At 40.3% G+C, this 20,527-nt stretch overlaps 1 protein-coding gene and 1 non-coding gene across 3 annotated transcripts; both read right to left on the bottom strand.

Annotated features, from left to right (window-relative positions):
- Positions 1-4,359: 4,359 nt before the first annotated feature.
- Positions 4,360-20,394, bottom strand: pkp2 (plakophilin 2). Of its 2 annotated transcripts, none has more exons than XM_061029437.1 (13): positions 20,071-20,394; positions 18,941-19,034; positions 17,176-17,742; positions 16,927-17,065; positions 14,546-14,753; positions 14,235-14,412; positions 8,823-8,940; positions 8,463-8,624; positions 8,006-8,182; positions 7,692-7,845; positions 7,385-7,577; positions 6,401-6,488; positions 4,360-5,810 (listed from the first exon to the last, which is right to left on the bottom strand). In XM_061029437.1, the coding sequence occupies exons 1-13, from the start codon at positions 20,261-20,263 to the stop codon at positions 5,742-5,744; spliced, it is 2,340 nt and encodes a 779-aa protein (XP_060885420.1). In that variant the 5' UTR covers positions 20,264-20,394; the 3' UTR covers positions 4,360-5,741. The 2 variants fall into 2 exon arrangements, with proteins under 2 accessions (XP_060885420.1, XP_060885419.1); XM_061029436.1 differs by having other exon boundaries at positions 17,176-17,780; positions 18,964-19,034.
- LOC132956994 (U2 spliceosomal RNA) lies at positions 17,966-18,154 on the bottom strand. Its single transcript, XR_009666218.1, has one exon. It is a non-coding gene; the product is annotated as a U2 spliceosomal RNA (small nuclear RNA).
- Positions 20,395-20,527: the final 133 nt, after the last annotated feature.

Below are 20,527 nucleotides of genomic sequence, written 5' to 3'. Positions count from 1 at the left end.
AGCGGACCCTGAGATCTGAAAATGTAACTTTGTGTAGTCTCTTTTTACCTGGATCCATCTATCAGATTTTATTTCTGGAATCCCACAAGTGCACCGTCCTTGACTCCCCCCCTCTCTTTACTTTCCAAGCAGCAGATTGATCTTCCCTCCTAAATTAAAATTCAAGATTCATTTAAAATTTGATTTGTCAAGCAGAAACTTGATGATGAATTCAAGACACGAGATCAAGTCTGACTCCTCACATCTGCAAATAGTTTTGTATACGTTGGGTAGGCTTACTTGACAATAAATGATACTGGCTTTTGGTCCCTTTAAATGACGCCTACTTTCAAATCATCATCAGAGGCTGCATGTTTCTACATCTTATGGCCAGTTTAACAAAACTTATGCTCCTTACTATAACTGATATCATTCTATGTTTTAGTAGGCCTAGATACAAACATTAGAAATATTAAATCAGTAACACAGTGGGTAGAATACATCTGATAATCCCTCAATGAACTTCATGCAATCCCTTCAGTTTGTTTTATTACCAACTGTGTCAAAGACAGCTGAATCTATTAGTTTATATAAATTGGAAAAGGCCTACACGTAAATCCAGAAAGTAAGCACAATTAAAGAGGACATATTATCCCCCTTCTCCAGCTTTTCAAACAGTCCCCCTGTGGACTAAATGAAACATCTGTGCTGTGTTTTGGTCAAAATATAACATGAATCAAGCACCAGAGGAGGTTTGTGACCCTGTATAAACCAGCTCTCTCAGAACGCTCCATTTTGGTGTGTGTGTCTCTTTAAATGCAATGACCCTCCCCCCCCCCCCCCCCCCCCCCCCCGAGTTTTCCCAGAAGACATCACTCCTCTGTAGCGAGAATAAAAATGGCAGATGTGCGCAAAAGTTTTGTTCTAAATCGACTTTTATCGATTTAGAACTCCCTGTTTTTCAAGTTTTTAAACCTTTAAAAGTCGATTTGTAAAAGTCGATGGCAGACGTGCACAAAAGTTTTGTTCTAGTCTGGGGGTGGAGTCCAGGGGAGGGGAGGGGATTTTTTTTTTTACCAGAATCCCACTGTGACATCATTAAGCATTTTTCTCTGTGTTGTAAGACTTATACAGATCACAAAAAAAGGACTGGATGTGTTTATTTCACATTTTGTGGGTCAGTAGACACTCAGGTTACCCAAATATATGTTCACAAACACTGTAGAAGTGGATTTTTCAGAATATGTCCCCTTTAATTCAGTAGCCTACATTACTATTGAACAAATGTATTTATGTTAATTCACAACAAACAACATGCAGATTCACAAAACACTTTGAGCAAAAAGACTGCAGCACTGCAGATTCACCTATCGATTCTATGGAAACAGCGATTCACAGCTTCTGCTAGCTTGCAGCAGTATGCTATAGCTGTAGCTTACCTTAGCGCGAGCGAAACAGGACATGACTAAAGTACCTTCAGACAGTCCTCTTCATCCTCTCTATTATTCTCCATCTGTGGCAACATGAGGTCTTCACCACATTAGCATTGGCCTATTCGTTGCTGGGATTAGCTTCAACTTTTATTTAGTAGGCTAGCCGATAACAAAGGCAAAGAAATTACATATTTTTGTGTGTGTCTGAATTTCACAGGATACTACTACACTCGAAACTAATAATAACTTTTAGTAAAGGAACTGTAAGTGAAATGTAGCCTACTGGTATGTTTTATTATTCCACAAATTAAATGAAAAATAGGCTAGAACAAATAGAACCAACCAATAAAACTGCACAAGGTGAAAGGGCACAGGTCATCACACTTAAACGTAGAACCTCTCTCAATATAGTTTACTGTTGATAACCAAATCCTCAAATGGCCTGTATGTTAGCGTATACATTTTAAGGCAAGAAATCAAAAAGGGAGTCAAAACACAAGAGATGGCCTCATGGTAGTGAGCGCATGTGCCCAGGCAGACAGCTTTTTAAAAACTCAGCACAGCTGAAGGCTTTAATGTCTCCTAAGGAGCAGGCAGAGCTGAGCTCGTAATCAAACTCCCTGTTTTGATTAAAGTTTTTAAACCTTTAAGAGTCGATTTGTAAAAGTGATAGCTGGAACTCAGCACATCTGTGCTTTCCACAGAAAACAGGAACCCCCAAATAAATTATGTTAGAGGCCATTCAAAGGGAGCATGTACTAAACCATAATGCAGTTTGAGTGCTTTAATATAGGCCAAGTATTTTTAAAATGAAAAATGTTCTGATCTTTTTCACTTTCAAGGGTTAGATTCCCCTTATATAGCTGATATAGTCAAGCTTGAAGTCACAGGGATGAAAACATGTACAATTTGATGTAATGTAAACTGGTTATTGAAATGCCAGATTCTTTTGAAGCCTTCCTCTGTGTGTGCTTCAAACGGCCTGGCGCTGACTCAAAACACCTAACTTTGTCTGCAGGGTGGCACTTCATTCCAGACATTCTCTAAAGATCAGAGAGAGGGTCAGAACACATGAAGTCCACTGAAAACCATGAAAATACTGAACTGCTAAATAGGGAGGAACTGGTTTTTAAATCCCAATGGTTCTTGAGTGATTATGTCAGCATAGAGTAATTTGCCCTCTGAGTATCTTCACCCCCGACAATGGCGTCAGTGTAAGAAACAAAAAAGTTACAGTGGCTTCTCTTTAGCCTTTTTTCCACTACAGAAAGAATCCTTTCTTACTCTCTGCATGGGAACTGTGGATCTAACATGTTTAGTCTTTGAAATGTGACAACCCCGGTATAGAAACAAAGCCATTCTCATGTGTCCTTACACCTGTTACTACGTGTGGCTATTGTGGTATCTTAGACCTTTATTTGTCCATGCTAGGTCTATAAAAATAGTTACTCAGGGTTTAGATAAGCTGAGAGGAAACTGAAGGAGGTATGAGACTATTTTTATCGATTGATCAAATTGAGTTTTCAGTTCAGTTTTGGTGGCCTAATTAAAAAGAGAGAATGTGTAAATCAGAACTGATCCTCAAAGCAGCGCAGAGACAAGGAGGCTATTGTTCAAAGGATTTGGCTCCTTCATAGCATTTCTCCCCCTTGTGTCAAAACTAGTGCTTGAAAATCCTGGACGTTGTCCCCAATATAGTTCACAAAGTGGGTGAATTAGAGATTAGTAATGTAAAAAAAAAAAAAAAGCACGGTTTAGTTCCTCAAATAGAAAGGCTTAGGGTTTAATCTAAAGCACTTTAAAACACGTGGGAGCTGAAGTTCATGAATATGAAAATATGAAGTTATTTAGGGACAGAGTGTCACTCAAGGACATTTAAATACAAGAAACTGAGTGTTTGTCTGGATTTCACTGAGCAGACTGAGACGTTAATGCTACAACACCACCCTCTGCTGGATCAATTAAGAACAAATGTTTGATATGTCAAAGCAACAAACAATTACATCGGACATGTTCATTAATTATATTTTAAAAATTTTACAAAATCAGTACTGCAAAACCATTTCCTGTCATGTCCAGCTACATGTCTTTGCTCTGTGCAGCCTGGCAGGTAGAGAAAACTAACAAAGCTGCAACTTCAAGGAATATTTGATTTTGAAAAATTCAGCCACTGCCAGAAATCAGGTGAGGTGGGGGTCAGCTTCGATGGACATAATGGATGTCTTGGGAAATTTAGTTTTTTCAATAAAATGATGTGATCAAGGGGGTGCTGGATGGCCTAGCGGTTATGTACAGAGGCGGTTGTCCTCTTCACAACAGCCTGTCTCTCTTCAGCTGTCGTATCCAATAAAAGCAGAAAGCCCCCCAAAAAATATTACAAAAGAAATAAATAAGTGAGAAAGACCACCAATGATTGATATTTATATTAACTCCTTTACATCCTACACCTGCTGAACTGTATGGCATGTAAAAATAAAAGAGGAATATGAGACGCACAATTTGCAATAAAGATCCCCCTCCCTCTTTTTGATTGTCAAACAGCCTCCATACTCCTCCCCCATGTTCTGCTCTACTGCAGTGCAGCTCGCCCTGCCAGGCCCCGCAAGGTTACCACCGCTTCAGGGCCTCAAAGTCACCGAGACGCTGGACCAATCAAAGGTTTTCTGTTGTTTTTTTTTTTGCTACCAGCATGGATCCCATCTTCCACACAGGGATTTAAAAAAGATTCAACTTGGTTATCTTATTAATGCACTGTCAGCTTAATCAGGCATTTTAAAGGAAAAGGTCAGAGATGATGTTCGAGCTTATTGATCTGAATTGAGTCAACCTTTGCTGAGGTAACCAAGATTAATACACGACCGGACAATAAGATCAATCACACTGATCCCTTTGTTCTAGCTTTCTAAATAAGAAATAGTGAATAAGAAGGGAACATTATAACTGCATATATTTATTAAAGATTTATTTTTCCTGCGTTCTCAAAAGTAATTCACAAAAGTAAGCTTCTAAAAACATCATTAGCAGATATTTAATTCCAAACAATGAATGTAATGATTACAACACATTGAAGGCAGAAAGCAGGAGATCAGCTTGTTTTTTTTATAGGGAGTCACAACAGGAAATGATTCTATTTCAAGCACTTTCTACAAACAATTCTGAAACTGTTTAATATATGAACATTTTGTGGTTCCTCATTCGACTACAGGTGCACAACAACCAAACACACAGAAAAGTACTACAAACTGTTAAGCTGCCTCTACACTTCAATATCTTTTCACTGAGACTACATATATTTGATGTAAACAAAACTAAAAAAGTGCTTTAGAGGACCCATGAAATTCAAAATGTGATGCTCAATATTGTTTCTCTTGTTTGATATGTTTTCATTAAATTATTGTCGTGTCATCCCTTTGACTAACAGCTACAAAAATATGACTTTTTTATGTACAGATTTTAAAAGCCATCTTATGGGACCTTTGTGAGTAATGTAGGCAGTGTTCACAATGTCATGCAGCATTTAGGGAAACATATAACTCAGCAGAAAATATATGGAAGCCTGAAGCAGACATGCTATCATACATTTAGCTCTTTGATAATGACTCATTGTTTTCTCTAAATCTTTACTTATTTTTCACAGTTTCTCATAAAAATGTTTCCCATTAAATTGGGTCAATTTATGTCAAGATAACAAAGCTTGTTTTCTTGTGATAACAGGAGCCCATTATCATGAGAAAAGCAGCTTTGTTATTCCTAGATGATGAGAAAATCAAGCAGAGATCTCGGGAAAAACAGCTGAAACGAACTCATTAAAGGCTCAGTGTTAGAGGTTCAAGGTTTCTTATTAGTAACAGAAATGGTCAATTTGTTGTGCAGTCAGGAGATTCAGCATTCTAAAGATCAGAGTTGGGCAGTAAGGGCTCGTGTTTCAGTAGCTTAGCTGTTTTCTTGAGGTTTTATTAGTGCCGTATTTTCCATTGAAGAGCCTTGTATGAAATCAAACTTTTAAGGTTGAGACAAAGACGCCAGCTGATATGTGTACGTGTATTTTAGCAGACAATCCACTTTCATATGTTGCTGACATCACTGTCTTATCCTTGATGCTAACGTCCTTACTGCTGGGGAAAGTGCAAACAGACTGAAATATATGAGAGCATGTCCTCTTAAGGCTTCATTGATACATACACAGTCCATTACAGTAGTTCTTCAGTCCTGCAGGTTCTGATGGTGTCTACAGGAACAAGTGGACTTTGTATTCATTGATCTGATCCTCAGTCTGGTTCTGATGGTGTCTACAGGAACAAGTGGACTTTGTATTCATGGATCTGATCCTCAGTCTCGTCCGGAGTTCACAGCCTTAGTCGTCCTTTGATTGATGAAGTCAGTTTTCCTGTAGCCACACTGTGGAGGACAGAGATGTTGGTTACTGACTCATCTTAAAGGCAGCATATATATATTTCATTTCTCACATTGCCCAACAGTTGTACTGAATATTTTAAACTACAAGGTGATGAAAAAAACAACCAGTACATTCAACAATATTCATAATTCATCAATGTTTCAGGTTATTGAATATTTTCCCTTTCACAATGAATCATCTACAATTCTATCAAGTGTAATAGAGTGACACTGTACACCATACAGTCATTCTTCATACTTTCTATCATTTCACTTCAAACTGTTATGTTTGGTATTTTTCCATTTTCTTCTTCTTCAAGAGTTTTGTGTAAGAAAGGTAACTAAGACACCTTCAATGAGTCACTTTACCAGAGTGATCTGTTCTGTGACAGGTGTAATAAAAAGTAAAAAAAGGTTTAATCATATTTTCCATCGGGCGCCTCACAAACATTGCACAGCATAAGGAGGTGCAAAGAACGAGTAAGTAACAGTAAAATGTGTTTCCAACAGTGTCTAAAAGATTCATCAGGAAAAATATGTGAACAACCTCATTAGTTTTTTTATAATTGTGTGTTACATGTACAGGAGGTCACCTTCTTGTAGGCCCCATGGAGGTCACTGTGTCTCCACATGGTGTGCAGCAGGACACATGCTGCCTGTCCCGCTCTGGTTGGTCCAAAACTTAGAAATTAAAAGTTACAATTATTTTTTTTAAACATACATCCTTTAAAATAAATAACACAACATTTCTGTGTTAATACCGAGGGTGTAGGTTCACTTCAGTAATGGTATAAATGCATTTTGTCTGGTGGATTTCTATGAACATAGTTTTGATGAAATTGTTAATTTTGGGAAAGGGAAGCACACAATCAATTTGCCCTAAATTATGCAATTTGCATAATTAATGGATGTTTGAAAGATTAGACGTGCCAACATCCACATGGTAGTCTATGGGGCCCCTAAGGGGACATGGGCACAAAATATAAAAGATTACGTTTCAGACACAGAAAACTATCTAGAGAATTTCTGCATCTTGTCTCAAAGGATGAACTTAATGTCTTTTTTCATCCCAAGGAGTTTTATGTACGCATGAAAACATGTCAAACTTCACTCTAAGAAGATGACTGTATTTGTACCTCTTTGTTGGTTTGTGTCTATGCCTCGGTTTAAAACCAGTTTTATTATCTGGTCTTTATTCATTTGTATTCTTCCACAATATTTTAGTAAAACGTCCACACGTCAGAGCTTTTTACATCACATGCTTACAAGCTTTTAAGATATGAGGGCTTTGAAAATTAAATGAATAATATGTATGATCACATACCGAAAACAGGATATGTGATCATGAAGCCCGGTGTTGCTCTATTAACTGTTGGGTCTATCAGTGAAGTGTATGAAATCCAAACAGAGACAGCTGCTTTATATTTACAGATCTGTGTCTTAGATTGAACTTTTTATTGGTCAGGAGGACATAACTCTACCATCCCCACTTGATGCTACACTTCTGATTGATCCTTCTCAAACATGAGGTGCTCAGTTTTCCACTTTTCTGCTACTTGTTCACTATAAACACTAACCCATTGTCCTTGCTGCTGATGTTAATGATCCTTGGGAGGGCTCCCTGATTGACGATGGCTCTCACATGCTGTGGCTCGCTCTGACTCAGGATCATCAGGATGTGCAACAGGGACGCTGTTAGCTCTGTGGGCAGGTCGGTGCCCGTGTCGTCATGGGGCAGCATGCGCACCACCTCTGGCAACACCTGATTCACTTCAGTACCACAAATAAAAAAATATAAAACAAAGACTGTGAAAAAAAAAAATCTAAGGAACGTGGTCTACAATGGTTCCAGGTTTATTCTTTAAACCTGAAAGGATCAGTTACCGATGTCAGGATGCAGCTCCTGGTAGCGTGAGAGGTTTTTTATTAAAGATACGGCCGTCCTCTTCACATCTCTCTCGCCTTCCTCTAAAATCTTATTGATGTGTTGAAGGCCATTTTCCCGCTGAACAACAGTGAAAGTGATGGCTTCAGCTACCTGTCAGGCACAAAAGATGTTTTTATTAGCACTGGAAACACACTATGACAACATTTCTTGACCTTAAAAAAACAAAATAATGTAAGAAAAATTAATAAAATTGAAGTCTATGGAAATCTGTGTGGTCTCTTTGCAGATGTGTACATCTGTCCCATATTACCGCTCCGCTCCCTGCTGTGATGTTCTGCAGCGCTCCGATGGCCGCCTCCTGTGTTTGGTGACGCACACTGCGGGCGATGAGTGACAGGTACATCCTGATGGTGATGGTGCTCCACAGCCACTCTATGCCACTGGGGTTTGCCTTCTCCTCCAGCAGGGGGCTCTGTCGCTCCAGATGCTGGGAGGTAAACAGGACAAGCGAGGCTGAGTTTGTTTACCACAAAAGTGTTTTAAAAACAACAGGCAGCTAATGTGCATCATCATGTTTTGAAAAAGAATCCACAGGGTCAAAGATTAGAGTCAAGAGGATTTCAGACGGACATGAATCCATTTAATGAGAGGTTTAATATCTAAAAGATGAAATGAGTGATTAAAAGAGCAGGAGTAAAGCTCTTTAATATGACACCATGAGAAAAGCTCTTGTACTGTCCGTTTGGATATTTGTTTGGAGGGATTACCTCTGGGATGCTGGCACTGCGGTAAGCGAAGCAGCCGACCGGCTTTGGCTTGGGAGCCAAGTTTTGTCGAGATTCTCCGAGTTCTCTGGTGTACTTCTTAGGAAGCTCCGCCTCCATCTGATAGGACAGGTTGTGCAAAATGCAGACGCAGTTCTCCGTGGACTTTCAGAGCAAGTACATAGAAAAGAAGACAGAGAACAGAAAGCTTCTTAATCACAATACAGAATGTGAAACAGGTGATGAGACTAAAAGAGAATCAGTTATTTCTTGCGATATAATGATTGTGACTTTTTAAATATTAAATGACAAGCAACAGGATTAATGATTTAGTTTGTTTTGGAAACAGCTTTTCATTTTCACCTTGTCGTCCGTCTTATGGTCAGCGATGGCTCCCCGGATGTAGTAGACCAGGGAGTCGATCAGATTCTCACAGTCCCTCATGGCCTTCCTGCCGTCAGGGCCAGCAGAGCTCAGATTTCTGAAAAACAAAACAGTCACAACTATCAGGCCAGGGCGACGGGGGTCCTAAGCCCTACTGGGGGCCCCTCCAACCAGCGTTCATCTCTGTTATGTCTGCTAGTGTCTCCACGCTTACTCGACTTCCTCTTTCTTTTCTTTTCTTCCTCTTCAGTTTTCATTGCGGACTTTCATTGACAAACTTTGGTTATCACAGCAGAAATGCTTGTGATACTTGGCAGGGCACGGAGACGGGGCCACCTTAGGGAGGTTTCCTACACTGTCATTGCAAAATGTGCACATTTTGAGCCACTCCTGTGGTTTAAAGTTTGGCAGCATTAAGCAGCGCCTCTGTCTCTATCAGATAAGAAGGAATCAGTCCCATTGAAACATAATAGAATTATTTTGATTTATTATTATTTAATGCATAAACAAAGACAGTAGTTATCACGACAAATTCTTATTATACAGACTTAAAAAATGGCCGTCTTTAAAACAGCTGCTGAACAGAAGCTATCAGGAAAACACTGAAGGTATGAGACGTGGTTTTGATTTTATTTTACAATGACTTTTCTCTGTCTGTGGCAAACAATGTTTAAGAAAAGGCCTGTTTTCCAATGTTTTTTATGTATTTGTTCTCTGAAGGTTAGATCATCATTTAATCAGAATGATCAGTTACTGTTTACCACTCCTTGACATGAACACATTTTGAGTCACTGTGGGCTCAACTTTTCAAAAACCTGGCTGGATTGATTGTGGAAAAGAGTGATGGGCTCTACAAACTAACATTGAAGAGAAGGACAAAAAATTTGTCTGACTGCGGAATCAAGTAAAAACAGTTTACAGCCTCAAGAAGGAACAGGCAAACAGCTGTTCAGTGCAGAGGGACTGTGAAGCTGGAGTCCTGCTGCAGAGGAATGAAACACAAGACATATAAGAAGCTGAGCTGTCTATCTCAAAATCCACAGGAAGTGACTTCAGACAACAAAAAGCTGCACAGTGAACATGAAGCTGCCCTGAATGAGTTCACAAAATGACAGCGTGTGGAAAAAAGTCAGTTGGAAAAAGTCTAGAAGTCTGCACTCAAAGAAGAGCTTTGATAAGATGTTTTCAAAGTCAAAGCACTAAAGCCTCACTCAGCACCACAAAGACACCAGTTCATGAAAGGTGATAACATCTCATCATATCAAGAATTTGTGTACCATCGCAAAATATAAGGGATCAAAGCACAACCACAACAAGAGCAAGCAGGACAGGCAGACGTTGAAAATGCTCTCAAAAAGGAAATGACGAGGAGCTCTGAGCTTTAGCAGAGACTTGATAAATTACCTCTTCTCTTGAAAAAGAAGAGACCAAACGGGACGAGCTTGTTGAGACACAAAGAGCTTTGAAAACGGGGAGAGAGGAACGGCAGAAATTGGTTGCGGTTGTTACAAAATACAGGAAATATATCAGACTTTAAAAACTCCTTAATGAAGAGCAAGACAAACAGTTTAGTCAGTTATGTGATGCAGAGCTCAGGTCGGACCAGATGAAGGATTCCCGGGATAAAACTGAGTAGTCTCTAAAACAAGACATCAAAATGTAGTGAAACTCTGCCGTCATTCAGGAAAACTATTAGAAGCTATTAGAAGTCATCTATCCCCTTCAGGTGCAAAATGAGAGGCTGTGAATCTCAACAACAATCCAGATTTGATGTTTACCTCAACATCCTCAATCTCCTGCTCAGACGCTTAAAGTACTCCTCCAGCATATTATCATCTGACCATGGAGCCCCCTTAGTGTGACTCCATCAGACAGGGTCTCCCACACTTTGAATATGTTTGTTTGTTTGTTTAGTTTAGTTTGTGTACGGCTCATCTCACTCTGTGTGGAGTTTTTAATTTTCTCCCAGTGTCAGCGTCTGGGTTTCTCCGAGTTTCCTTCCACCATCCGGCGACATTTCATTCAGGTTCATCAGCTACTTTTAACTACCCGTCACCCATGGCGAGGCCCGACCTGTGTGGGAATTTGGACTGCAAAGTCTGTGGTAGTGGGAGACTGTGTTTGCACTCTCCCCTGATTTTTTTTTTAAAAATTTAGAATTTCCCTCAGGATCAATAAAGTATCTGTCTAATGTTGGGCCTCAGCCATGTGGTTGGGACAAAGGACTCAGGCCTATATGACAGTCTCGAGCCTGACTAAAGTTATTTTGAAGGCAACTAAATAAAGGAGTTTTAGCCCAGCAATCCCCCAACAGAAACTAACAAATAGGTGTGAAAAGTGGGGGGGTTGGGGGCTTCTGAATTCTCTATCCTCATTGGAGGAGGCCTGAGGTAAACCCACAGGCAGCTCCAGTCTTTAAAAGCAATCACCAGGCATTGCTTCCTTCTCTTCAAGTGTGGTCTGCCGACACCAGAGGATACCCTCTCCAACAAGATGGACTCCAGCATTCGAGACAAACCCTTTCCTCCTCTTGACTTACATAGGTTAAACTCCAGAGCTGAGGTTGCTCAGTATAGGTAGCTCTTCACATGCTGAATTCAAGCATCAGAGGATTCAGCTGACTACTTCCACGGCATATTTTTAGGAGTTTTGGGCGCAATCAGATGCTATCAGGTTCGAGCAAAAAGAAGAGTTTCTTTCTTTTGATTTTTTGTAAGACGTCATTGAACGCAACTGGACAGGAGCGCTGAAGGAAGCCCACTGATCCCTGAATCCACAAGGACACATAAAGAACTCGGCTCCTGCAACCAGAAGACCCTATAGAGCAGCGCTCTGGTCGAAGATCTGAATCCCGCTACCCTCCTCCTACTTCTGCCACGAAGGAAACCTGCCTGAATCTGATGATTCAACATTCAACAGAGTGACGATCTAACCAGCTTTGCAACGATCACCAGGAGTTACCCCAAGTAAGAGCTTTGGTCTGGGCAGAAATAGTTATGTTTCTTTTATAACCACTGATAATTATGCATCATTATTGACGAGACGTCACATTCTGTTTAGTATCTGTTGTAAGCTGCTGCATTTGTTTTATTGTGATGAACTGCTGTGTTCACCTATGTGTGTAATGCTATGCTAGTTTACCTTCAGTCAACGGCTTTCACAATCAGAAAGACCAGTGTACCCGCAGTTGAATCAAAGTCCGGCCACTGGCTTTCTGGTGTTTAAGTAACAGTTACTGAACTCAGCTCAGAGAGCTCAAACTATTTCAAAAGGTAGCCACACGGCTTCCTTTGTTGTCCACCATTTTGTCCACATGTGACGAAGCCACATGGTGCATTGTCTCTCTCCACCATCTTGTTTTCTTTCTTTCTCTCTCGCTCTCTCTCTCTCATCTACATACACACACAAACACATTCACAAGGTTTGCTTGATAATGTTTGTTGCTTAGATTAGGTTATGATAGTTATTTGTTTGATTAAGTTCATTGATTTTGGATTGATGGTGCTTTGTTTAAATAAATTCTGTTATAATTTTAAGAGAGCAGTTGTTTGTGATTACTGGTGTATTTGCATTGTGATATAAGGTGGGTGTGAAGGCTTTGTGTACGGATTTCACGCCTTCAATTTATTAAATATAGTTATTAATTATTAATAATATTAGTAATTAAATAACTGATTTGAGACTGATTTGAGTGATATTTTGGTTATATTTCCCTGAGTACAGGGTGGTGTCCCAAAACGAGATTAAACATAGTTTAATGATATTTTATTTATATTATTAATAATTAAAAATAATTATTAAAGAATATAACCAAAGTTGACTTGATACAACCCCAACACTAATAAAATGTATTTTTTAAAAATGGCTACATATATTTCTTTAAGAATAATTCAATAACATGCCTCTCTTTAAATATAATGATTTATTCAGTGATAAAAAAGTGAAAATATGACAAAAGTTTGAACCTCGGCCATCATATCAAAATTGACAAGATGATCAAAGCTTACTAACTGGAAACCTGGGGTGTTAGTTTCATCAATGTAGTGAAATAGTTCACTATATCCTTTTAGATTTGTATGAACTACTTCCAGTGAGAAGACAACAATACTGAATGAACTAGACTGAGCAGAGAACTTCTCTGTCATCGTAACATTCAAAACAATTAAAAAAACAAGTAGAACTCCACACAACAGGTTCTTCTCAGGACTGTAACTAAATGTAACACATCACTTTTTCATCCAGGGGGCACGCTAAAGGTTTGAGAACATGAAGGAGAACACGATTGGAGCAGAGAGGACTGAGTGGTTTCCGCTCGGCAGAGCAACAGAGCACTCCATGAATAATTCACTCTTTCACTCATTGGATCTGCCTGGGGAAGTGTGTGTCTGATATCTCCTCCTTTCATTCATATAGCTTCCTAATTACTAAGCGTTGCTCCTAGTGAGAAAAGTCTTATAATCATGACATTTTACTAGACTAGATCCTTGTGAAGATAAAAACATGGTAGCCCTTATGAAAGCTCCTCAGGTGTTAAACTGTGAGGAGGAGTGAGGAGGACTCAAACAGGATGAAGAGTTTCTCCAGCTGAGGAGAAAATGGAGAGAAGTCTACAAACACTACATGAAGAATATTATTATTGAATCATAGTCATAGTTTTTTTGTGGGTACAAAGTGAGACATGTTGAATCCCTGTGAATGGGCTTTACTCCTCCATCTTATTCATAAAGGCTCTTTACCTTCAGAGTGTGAAGAGGCTGCTGCACCAGTGGGCATGTGATTTCAAGCTTTATGCTCTTAAAGTACGTCTTGTCATTTATCACACAGATGCTAATTTCATAGTGTAAATAATTATTATGTTTGACTAGATTCTATGATTGGGCCAAATCGACTTCACTGTCCTTCTATACTAATTATGACAAAGAGAGAACTTTTTTTTTTAACCCAATTTTTTTTGTTTGGCTCAACCAATCACGGCTTCTGAAATAATGTGTCCTACCTAGCAACAGGGTCAACCCCGCCTCCTCACTGAGATAACTTCACTAAACTCACTCAGTTCCTACATCATTCCTTCAGTAAAAATCCTTGCTCGGGTCATTTTACGCTACATGTAAGTCAGGAGCTATCTGAGAGGATTCTCAGGATGTTTGTGAATACGGGATCAGGTATTTGTTGAAGATAAAAGGTAAATGCAAAGATCATATTAATGGTGGTGGTTTTCATTTTTGATTAAGTGACATTAAGCTAAAAGCATTATGACTGTTTTTGTTCTAACTTTTGAAATGACACCTTTTGTTTGATATCAGTCGATTATCTGACACCACCAGCAGTATCTGATGACTCCATACAAAAGCCCTCGGAGTATCTTGTTTCAAAGTAAATAAAGAAGCCTACCGCAGACAGCCGGTAGCGTTGTGGAAAACCCCGTGGTCAGCCAGGAGCTCGTCTTTTGGGTTCTCGCCTTCAGAGATGCCGGAGCTGGGCACGAGGACAGACTGCGTGAGGATGGATAATGCCTCCCTGGAGAGGCACTCCTTTAAAAGGTCATGAGAGGACAGGTTCCACAGCAGACCTGGGGGTGGGATATAAACATGCTAACAGTGAGACGTTAGGGGTCTCATGTGTCTGCTGTAGTGACTGTGTGTCCACATGATACAGCAGGTTATCCCAGGTCAAACAACTCGTTTTAAACATATAAAACTAACCTGTAAGTTCTCGTCTGGTCTCAACATCACGACTGCTATTCAGCGCTCGTAAAATGGTGGCCAGGCCGTTGTTGTCCTTCACCTCCATCTTGTTCTCAGCACTCTGGTAAACAACATTACGCAGCGCCCCGGCACCGACACACTGTACCTCCTCATCCTCACTGCGGACGAGCTGTAGGAGCTTTCCGATCCCACGGAGATAAAACACCTAGAAAAAGAGTCAATAAGTGATTGTTAATGGAATAAACTGCAGACAGTGACACAGGAAGAACTTCTGTATTCTGTATCACTAGTTAAAGTTACAAACAGTCTACTTCTAGCTTCAGACAGGGGACTTCTCTCTGTGCCCGTCTTGTTAGATCTTAGTGCTGCTTTTGACACCATTGACCATCAAATCCTGTTACACAGACTAGAACATTTACTTGGAATTACAGGGACTGCTTTAAGTTGGTTTGAATCCTACTTATTAGACCCATCTCAGTTTGTACATGTTAATGATAAGTCCTCTATGCAGACCAAAGTTAGCCATGGAGTGCCACAAGGTTCCGTGCTTGGACCAATTCTCTTTACATTATATATGCTTCCTCTGGGAAATATTATGAGGAAACACTCCATACCGTTTCATTGTTATGCAGATGATACTCAGCTTTATGTATCAATGAAGCCTGATGGCACCAGTCAGTTATGTAAGCTAGAAACGTGCTTTAAGGACGTTAGGACCTGGATGACCAGAAATGTTTTGCTACAAGACTGAAGTTATTGTGCTAGGCCCTAAAAACCTCAGAGAGACTTTTTCTAATGATTTGACTGTCCTTAATGACATCAGCCTGGCATCTAGCACCACTGTTAGGAATCTAGGGGCCAGATTTACTAAAGGTTTGCGTGTCTTAAAACGTGTGCAAACTTGATATCACCAGCAAAAAAAGTGCTATCTGATCTACTAACGGCGCGCAGTGAGGATTGCGTCTTTCAAATGAGCAAAACAACAAGCATTGACCATTTAGTACGTTTGCCTTAATGAATATGCAATATGGGGCGTTTCTGCCCTCACGTGCAAAACACTGGGAGGAGAAAATGCAAACAAGTTAAGTTAGTACACGCATTGCAATTTACCAAACCTGGCAAAAATTGCAGTGATTGTGCAATTGTGACTGTCTGGTGCGCAACAACGGCCCGAGTGTAGATCGCCCGTGCCACAGAGGACACAGCTCGCACCTCCTGCGCAATGTATGACACTTAATTCTTAAGATTAAGGGAAGAAAAGAGAGGCCCTGTTTAATGCAGAGGTTTTATTATAACCAGAATTTTCTTTGTAATATTCAGATTTATCTGCTATAACTCGAAAGTATTGTGCTTTTATTTGCCTCTCCCACTAATACATATTTTACGCTTGCAGTCATCCTGCTTTCTGTCCAAACTCTCTGTGATTTAAACCAGTAGAACACGCAAAAGCCTAACTTAAATACTACCGCCTCCACAAGGTTTGCACCTGGTGTCATTCACGCAAATTTTCTTAGTAGATCACCCGCAAAACGCCCACCAACCAAACGTGCAAACTTTTGGAGTGAACACGCAATTTAATACTCTTTAATTGGGAGCTTAGTAAATCTGGCCCTAAGAGTTCTATTTGATCAAGATATGTCCTTTAACTCTCACATCAGGCAAATTTCAAGAACAGCCTATTTTCACCTTCGTAATATATCCAAGATCAGGAATATCCTGTCGCAAAATGATGCAGAAAAACTAGTTCATGCATTTGTTACCTCCAGATTGGATTATTGTAACTCTCTTTTGTCAGGGTGCTCTGGCAAGTCTCTAAAGACTCTTCAACTAGTCCAGAATGCTGCAGCTCGTGTACTGACCAGAACTAGGAAGAGGGACCATATTACTCCTGTCCTGGCTTCTCTACACTGGCTCCCTATACAGTCTAGAATAGAATTCAAGATCCTTCTTCTCACTTACAAAGCTCTAAATGGCCAGGCACCATCTTATCTTAAGGAGCTACTAGTGCCGTACTGTCCCTCGAGAACATTACGGTCCCAGAATCCAGGCCTGCTAGTGGTACCTACAGTCTCTAAGTGTACTATGGGGGATAAAGCCTTCAGTTATCGGGCTCCTCTCCTCTGGAATCGTCTTCCAGCCGGGGTCCGGGAGGCAGACACAGTCTGTATTTTTAAGAATAGACTTAAAACTTTCCTTTTTGATAAATCTTATAGTTAGGGCTGGTGCTGGTGTAGACCAGCTCTTAGTTATGCTGCTATAGGCTTAGACTACCGGGGGAACTGGTCTCTCTCTCTCTCTCTCTCTCTCTCTCTCTCTCTCTCTCTCTCTCTCTCTCTCTCTCTCTCTCTCTCTCATACTATGTACATGAATGCACTTACCATCTTCTTTGCTTCTGCACTCCTGAAACATTGATTCTGTATGTAACCAGCTGCGCAGATTAGGGTTTCCTCGTTTTTCTCCTCCAACAGTTTCATGGCCCTCTCTATTGTCATCTCTGGAAGCTTGTTCTCTGACTTCCTGTGTTAGAAAATAACCATGAAAGACAAAATACATTCTGTTTGTGTCTAAAAATTCAGTTATTAGAGAATGTAAGAATGTATTCAACAGAATAAAAACAAATATTTTACAGGGTCATGATGTTCTGTGCTTGAATCTGCTGAACGGGAGGCGCCACATCCATCTGTCTTCCCATGTCTACCTCCATGCTGGTGACAGATGGGGGGTAAGAGTTCAGTCTGTGGAGCCTCTGACCACTCCTCCTGACCCGAGCCAGCCAGGAGAAGCCCTCGTCAGGCTGCTTGTCGACGAGCATCATATCCCCACTCTGTCCCTGCACCGATTCTTTTTCCTGTTTAACATTAGTTTGGGTGTGACCCCAGGGAGGGCCGTAGTCTCCACTCTGCTGAAACGCTGCGTTCGCAAACACAGGCTGTCTGAGTGACCTCCCGCGGAAGCTCCCAAGAGTAGACGTGGACGCCAGCGGCCGCCTTATACACGGAGCCTCTGAGAAGGCGTAGCGCTGAAATGAGTCAGAAGTGTAGTCCCTCAGGGTGCCCCCCCTGTGGAACTGTACGGGTCCTGGATGGCTGTACGTGGCATAGCGATGGGTGCTGTAAGTGAGGCGGCTGCGTGGTGTCTCTGGGCTCAGTGGTGGAGACACTTCCACTCTCCTGGGGGGTCTCCACACATGGTTGGTTGAAAGTGAGTGGTTGGTGAAGCCAAATCCATTAGCCTTTGAAAATGAAACAATTTAGATTTTAATACATTGTAACCTGTTTAGTTTGATCACTTTAACTTTCCATTTACCCTGCAAAATCATCCTGATCCATAATGAACAGTCAGTATGGATATACACACATATATATATATATAGATATAGATATAGTGTCACAAAAGGTCATTATTGAGCCTTTCTTTCTCTCTTTTTTTAATCCTGAAGGTGTTGTCATGCCAGGTAGATGCATGTAGTGGATTGAGAAGGACCCTATCCCAACTCCCAAATCAAAAAATATATCTAGTTGCTGACCCCCTGGAGAGGAGATGATCAGATATTTACCTGACAGAAACAGAAACTACACTTCATCTTCACCAGAAAGGAGACGAGGCCTTTATGGATATTCAGTTCTTTTCAGTTGTATAGTTTATTAAAGTCTGTGTATTCCTATTCACTTGTTTTTAGAACTCAACACCCACATATGCAAGGGGATAGCGTTTTGGTTTAATCTACAGGATGGACATGTTTGAAAAGTTGTTTGGCCTTTATCTGGTTTCCATGGACAAAATGTGTTTTTTGACTAAATTCATTGAGAACATGTTGAAACAAACTCTGGAGCCCCAGAACAGCAGAGTGAACTGAAACACTAAAAGAAAAAAAGAAAAGCATTGATTAACTTAAATAGTAATAATAATAATAAAAGGTTAAATAAAGCTCTATAATTTATAATTTAGCCATGGCCTTATTTTTTTTAACTTTACTACCAACTAGTTGTTAAAATACATTATTTTTGATGCATTTCTTGTATTTAGCCAGGTTCAGAGTATATCTCATGAACTCATAAAGTTGACTAAAACCTGAAAACGCAGTGATTCATCAGATTACGATAGTTACGATAGTTTCAAACATAATGCAGCAGTAGTTCATTTTATTATATTCAAATGATGGTGTAAAATGTTTAAAGTGCAGCTATGGTTCTCCAATAATGACAGGAACAACATTAAGTCAGAGGAAAACACACCTTAACTTATCGGACATGAAAGTAGAGAACTTTAAAAGCAAAAGAGACCGACATGGACAGCACATGATCAATGTCTCTGAACTGTTAGAGAGAGAGTGTGTGTGTGTGTGTGTGTGTGTGTGTGTGTGTGTGCATGAATGAATGAATAAACAAAGAGAGCGAGGTTAAACTTTCCCTTACCTTCATGTTGGGTAAAGGTCCATCAGGAGCATCAAAGCTCTTTGTTGTGTTTTTCTGTAAATGGACACTTCCTGAAGCAAGTTGAAGAGGTTTTGTGTGAGTGTAACATTTCACACTAACTACCTACACACATGACAACTAAGACTGCCTCAGCTTAAAGGCATTTTCCCTCACCCAGCTGCCTGAGCTAAACAGTACACAATAAAGTACACACTCTGCTGCTGCAGGCGTCTTTTGAAACTAATGCAAAGAATAAAACAGAGGAGCGGAATAAAAACAGACTTAAATCATCTGACAGAAAGAAGACATGATGAATCATTTTGTACAAAGAAGACTACTTATATGTGCTAAAAAAATGCTTTATAAGTATTTTGGTTGATAATAGAATGAGCTGACCCCAGCATGTTTATTGATGGTGTATAATAAATAAGAGAAAGTAGACCAGTAGGTGAGATATTAAACTCAGGCCTTGTCAGCTGTCACTTCCATCTCCCTGTAGGCTGATGAATGAAAGTGCAGAAACCTGTTGGACAGGCACACTACTATACCGCATGCATTCCAGTCACAATAATATACCTGCACTGTCCAAAAGATAGTCGATCAACATCTTGATATCTAATATCTCTTATAGCAATGGACACCCTCAATGGACTCACAAGATCTTTAACTTAAAGATAGAAGAAAAACATTTCTTTGCTTCATAATTTGCATAATTAGATAAAAACTGGATTCAATCGCGAAGAGTGCCACATCAATGAACAAATCACACCCTGATTGAAGGTCTCAATAATACCCATAAAACACACCCAGACACAGACAAAGGGTCAAAGCAGGATCAGGACGTCGTTTAAAGAGGAATAAAGTTCAGTTACATATGCACACATGCTTCCTACAATAGTGTTGAAAATAACATTGTTACAATTTAAACACCCAAAGTAATGTAGTTCTTACAAATGGCCCTTTCAGGTTTACAGAAGCTTGTAAAAGGAGTGGCCTGATTTGCACTTGTGGGTATCTGCACACATATCTTGGATCTCTTTGGAGAAATTCTCCTAAGCCTTCATTAAGCCGTACGTTGAGCATAGTGGTTGTTTAAATGCACCTTACCATTTGACACACTCTTTTTCGCCTTCCGAGCCAAGGTGAGCTGAACCTGCTGCTGGACCCGCAGGCTCCGGTCGTTCGACTTCTCCCAAGTCGACGATGTTGGGGTCGGCTGGGCCGGCAGAGCCAGACTGGTGTCATCCAGCACAAAGGACTCTCTCACAGGTAACGCAGATTTAAAAAACACTTCGGTCATTGTGAGCGAATCTGCAAAGAGTCTAGATGGGTGCCTTCATTTAACTAGATAGGTACATTTCCTGGAGCAATGTTTAGTCCTGCTTTGTTGTCCCACTCAGGTAAATCGACCGACTGACTGACACTGAGAGGGGGCGGGGCTTGAGGCGACGCACCTGAGGTGTCAGGTGACGCAGCATGATGGTGTCAGTTAACCCTCCAGTTTAATACTATAGAAATAGGTAGCATACATTTAACCTACTCAAGTACTGTACATCAATTTTAC

This window comes from Labrus mixtus, chromosome 22, assembly GCF_963584025.1.
Source record: "Labrus mixtus chromosome 22, fLabMix1.1, whole genome shotgun sequence".
NCBI lineage: Eukaryota > Metazoa > Chordata > Actinopteri > Labriformes > Labridae > Labrus > Labrus mixtus.
This window is presented reverse-complemented; position numbering and strand designations above follow the sequence as displayed.